At 51.3% G+C, this 5,334-nt stretch overlaps 1 protein-coding gene across 1 annotated transcript; it reads left to right on the top strand.

Annotated features, from left to right (window-relative positions):
* Positions 1–2,016: 2,016 nt before the first annotated feature.
* Positions 2,017–4,367, top strand: LOC123427091 (amino acid permease 3-like). The gene is made up of 4 exons (XM_045111044.1): positions 2,017–2,598; positions 2,716–2,933; positions 3,042–3,199; positions 3,334–4,367. The coding sequence occupies exons 1-4, from the start codon at positions 2,141–2,143 to the stop codon at positions 3,985–3,987; spliced, it is 1,488 nt and encodes a 495-aa protein (XP_044966979.1). The 5' UTR covers positions 2,017–2,140; the 3' UTR covers positions 3,988–4,367.
* Positions 4,368–5,334: the final 967 nt, after the last annotated feature.

The raw sequence follows: 5,334 nt of genomic DNA on the forward strand, positions 1-5,334 counted from the left end.
TTTGATACATCCAAAGCACTCCTACGGTATCCGGGAGTTGCACAATCTCACGGTCGAAGGAAAAGATACTTGACATTGGAAAAGCTTTAGCATACGAACAATACGATCTAGTGCTACGCTTAGGATTGGGTCTTGTCCATCACATCATTCTCCCAATGACGTGATCCCGTTATCAATGACATCCAATGCACATGATCAGGAAACCATGATCATCTATTGATCAACGAGCTAGCCAACTAGAGGCTTGCTAGGGACACATTGTGATCTATTTATTCGCACATGTATTATTGTTTATTGTTAATACAATTATAGCATGAACAATAGACGATTATCATGAACAAGGAAATATGATAATAACCATTTTATTATTGCCTCTAGGGCATATTTCCAACACCAATAAGGGCAAATTGATCCGTATAATTCCAAAACACGGGAATAGGGAAACATATAATTTGAGATGGAACGCTATATTTTGTCCGTCATGAAATGCAAACAGAATAATTTGTAATAACACAAAGTTTTGTTTGATTTGAGAGGAAGTGAAAACTCAAGAAACATAACACTCAAGATGACATAATAGGAATGCTATGTTGCCATGTAGGGAGGGTTCAAAATATGTGATGATTGCCTCTAACTACGCCAACTTCACCAACTTGCGATCCTCCTTCCATTGAAGCATACAGCAGGTGTCGATTTTTTGTCGATAAGTATATAATCTATAAGGATTTATATCCCTCTTATGAGAAGCAACATCACTTCTACAAAGTCCGAGTGATCAACAATGGCAGTTGCACCAAGTATAGAGCTCTCAAACTATGTGAGAGACCTCTTAGCAAACATATAGTAACACATTGAGGGGGTATAAGTAAGACACCACCATCACCATCAGTTTGCATGACATGGCTCTAATCCCATGATGGTGATTTTTTTTCTTTCTTCATCATGGTTACAAAAAGAAAACACTGTTGGTTGCGCATCCAAAATCTTCAAATGAAATATCCCTTGGTCTTCATATGAAGTATCCATAGTCCATATGATACACGAGTGAATATAACAAAAGAAAACCCCTACCTTACAAAGGAATTTGTTACCATAATTCTATTTTGGATTGGTACATTGAACTGCATTAGCATCTCATACATCGGTTTGATGAACAAATGGATGGTATGGTGTAAGTTTCACCAAAGAGAGTCATCTTCGTCCACTAATTAAGTATTGGTTGGACAAGTACACATTGTTGATTCCATGCCATTTTGTAGTGACATTTTAAGTTAAATGGTCTTTTCGCCAACAAACTGAATATTGGTTAAATGGACTCATAGTGGATTCCATGCCATTCTGTAATGAAGTTTTAGTTCCATAATCATTTTCGTCTGGATATTAGTAAGATGAGCACACACATGAATCCATACCATTTTTGTAGCGACATTTTAGCTATGGTGTCTCTTGTGCCCAATTCTTAAGTATTGGTTAAGTGAGCTCCCACTGAATTCCATGCCATTCTATAGTGAATTTTTAGTTCCATAGTTATTTTCGTCTGAATAATGGTTAGATGAGCACACAGGTGATTCCATACCATTTTTGTAGTGGCATTTTAGCTACGGTGTCACTTGTGCCCAACTCTTAAAAGACCTACTAAAGGTAGTGTTATTCAAGTTAATTACAAATTTTGAGGCCTAGATATACATTTTGGACCATAGGTATTCTTCAGCATAAATCCAAAATTTAATGAACTCAAAAGAAAATCCAAAAATCAAGGCCGAGTATATGTTTCTAGTGAAGGGATGACCCTACTTGCATTGACCGATGACATGTCAATGAGATAAAGCCGACAAGTGGGTCAATAGTTATCCATACTCTAAATGCTCGCCAATTCTTTGTGTATTGTGTTGACAACTAGGAGTGCTTATGAGTAAATTGTTGCCATAGTATTGATTCCGTACGCGACAGCGGTTCAGTCATTATTCTTCATAAATCACCACCCGCGTCTTTCCAAAAAAAACAAAAATAAGAAGACTGCCAGCACGCAAACCTGTAGGAAAATCTTGAACCCTGCGGCTTAAATACACGCCATTCCGTATCGATCCTCCTCCACTTTCCAATCTCCCATCCCCTCACAAAGTCCGCAAAATCTCCCTCCATGTCCCACGCCATGGCACCCGTGGACATGCGGCGGTTGGAGACGGGCGCGGGCGGCGGCTACGACGGCATGGGGTTGTCCAAGCGGGTGGACGACGACCTCGACGACGACGGCCGGCCGCGGCGCACGGGCACGGCGTGGACGGCCAGCGCGCACATCATCACCACGGTGCTGGGGTCCGGCGTGCTGTCCCTGGCGTGGGGGGTGGCGCAGCTGGGCTGGGTGGCCGGCCCCGGCGTCATGACGCTGTTCGCCGCCGTCATCTACTACACCTCGGCGCTCCTGGCCGACTGCTACCGCGCCGGCGACCCCGTCACCGGCCCGCGCAACCGCACCTACATGGCCGCCGTCCGCGCCACCCTGGGCGGGTCCAAGGTTAAGCTCTGCGGCGCCATCCAGTTCGTCAACCTCTTCGGCATCGGCATCGGCATCACCATCGCCGCGTCCGTCAGTATGCTGTACGGAACTAACTACTAGACTAAATCGCACTCCACCACGACCTCTTACCTTTTTTCATCCTGTCATTCCTCATGCCTTTCTTTTTGCTGGATTTCGTACGTGTTGCTGACGAACAGCGCGATCAAGAAGGCGGGATGCTTCCACAAGGAAGGGCACAAGGGCGATTGCAACGGTTCCTCCATGAGCCCGTACATTGCCATCTACGGCATCATGGAGATCTTCTTTTCGCAGATCCCGGGCTTGGATAGCATGTGGTGGCTGTCCACCCTCGCCACCGTCATGTCCTTCACCTACTCCACCATCGGCATCTCCCTCGGCGTCGCGCAGATTGTAGGTACGTCGCGGTCTCAGGCGTGGGGTACTGTATATCCCAAGTCTTAGTTAGACGCGTCGACATGTTGAATCGAGGGAATCTGTTGACGACATTGCAACAAAATTTCAGCCAACGGTGGAATCCAGGGCGGCATCACGGGCGTGGCCGTCGGCATCAACGCCGCCGGCCAAAGTATCACCATGATGCAGAAAGTCTGGCATAGTCTTCAGGCGTTTGGGAACATGGCTTTCGCCTACGGCTTCTCTATCGTCCTGCTCGAGATCCAAGCAAGTCGCTATCCAGATACTCCTTAATTAATGACCCGTCCTGTCTTTGTTAATTTGCTGATTGTCGTGCGTGCTGTACTCAGGTGGGGTTGTGTTTGCTGATTTGTTCATTATGTACATAACTGCTGCCGCAGGACACGCTGAAGGCGGCGGCGCCGTCGGAGGCTAAGGTGATGAAGAAGGCGACGGCGGTGAGCGTGGCGGTGACGACGGTGATCTACCTGCTGTGCGGGTGCGTGGGGTACGCGGCGTTCGGCGACGGGGCGCCGGACAACCTCCTCACCGGCTTCGGCTTCTACGAGCCCTTCTGGCTGCTGGACGTGGCCAACGCCGCGGTCACCGTCCACCTGGTGGGCACGTACCAGGTCATCACCCAGCCCATCTTCGCCTACGTCGAGCTGCGGGCCGCCGCGGCATGGCCGGACAGCGCGTTCGTCGGCACGAGGGAGGTCCGGCTGTGGCCCTCGGCCGTCCGCGTGTCCGTGTGCCCGCTCCGGCTGACCTGGCGCACGGCGTACGTGTGCGTGACGACCGCCGTGGCCATGGCGATGCCATTCTTCGGGTCCGTGGTGGGGCTCATCGGCTCCATCTCCTTCTGGCCGCTCACCGTCTACTTCCCCGTGGAGATGTACATCGCGCAGCGCCGGGTGCCGCGGGGCAGCACGCGGTGGCTCTTCCTCCAGGCGCTCAGCGCCGTCTGCCTCCTCGTGTCCCTCGTGGCGGCCGCCGGCTCCGTCGCCGACGTCGCGGCCGAGTTCAAGGCCCACAACCCATTTCGCCGGGCGTGACCAGGCCTCGTCGGCGATGCTCCGACGTTTTTACTGCTTCCATGTACTCCTACTGGCACTACTAGTTATTATCGTGTACTGTGTGTCGTCAGAAGCTTTCGTCCGGTGGTCAGCTGCTGAACCGGACGGTAGCACGGGGGCGGCGGGCGGCCCGTGGAATAGTCGTGGCCTAGTCTACTGGCATAGTGGTTGTGGTTGTGGTTGTGGGTGACACCCGCTTGGCATGTGTAAACGTGTCTTTTCTTTGGAGTGTCCTTGTGTCTAGACGTGTTGTGCTGGGTTTGTCGTGTGAGTGTTTTTCTAGAGACCGGGGAATTAAGTCAATGGAGTGGCGAATTATACAAGGCCACCGACTGCATGGGCAGTCTTTTCTCGTCAAACACACTCGAGTCCATTGAAAATGAAAAGCATGGCCTGGTCGTTTCGGTTCGTGCTCGGCTCGTGTATGTGGGGCCTCCTCTAGCGTTTCGTTTGTTGTCTGCGTGTTTCGGGCTATGGCGCCATCCCTAGCATCACCCGCGGCCGCGTCATCGAATGCTGTCCGCTGAGCGCATCTCCAGCCACAGGCCCCTCCGGGTTTTTTAGACATCAACGTTAATAAATTCTTACAATTGCGTTTTTACGACATTGTTTTTGTCGGTTGGGTTCATTTTTGTATCAGCAATCAGAGGCCGAATTCAACGCGCTCGGGCAGTTGGGTGGTCCGGACAAAGAAAAGTGGTGTGTGGGATGTTACTATGAGGCGAGAAACACACCCCCACCCCCGCCAGATTCGCCCTTGCACGCCAGAGGAAGCCTCGCCGACATGCCGATTCGGGCGTCGCCCACCTGCCCACAACTGTTGTCCCACCGGTAGAAAAGGTCATTTCTCGTCGGTTTCGCGACAACCTCCATCCCGCTCTCGTGGACGAGCTTTTCAGACCGCTCACCGGCAACTGCCCACCCACCACGCCCGCCATGTGTTCGGCGATTTGCATGCTCGGCCATGGACTTAGACGACGAGGACGCGTTCGCGGATCTGATGGAGGAGGAAGCCGAGGACGACATCGCCGATGAAGAGCACCTCATGATCCTCGCCGCGTTCGCGGCTCTGATGGAGGAGGAAGCCGAGGACGACACCATCGACAAAGAGCACTTCATGATCCTCGCCGCGTTCACGGCTCTGATGGAGGAGGAAACCAAGGACGACACCGCTGACGAAGAGCACCTCACGATCCTCGCCGCGTTGGTCGGCCTGTTCGCGAATGATGCCAAGCCACAGCGAGGTGGCTAGGCGTCGGGTCGTCGCAAGAGCAAACAAAGACATCGCATGGAGGGCTATTGCATGCTCTACGCCGACTACTTTGC

Source organism: Hordeum vulgare, chromosome 2H, assembly GCF_904849725.1.
Source record: "Hordeum vulgare subsp. vulgare chromosome 2H, MorexV3_pseudomolecules_assembly, whole genome shotgun sequence".
NCBI classification, from domain to species: domain Eukaryota; kingdom Viridiplantae; phylum Streptophyta; class Magnoliopsida; order Poales; family Poaceae; genus Hordeum; species Hordeum vulgare.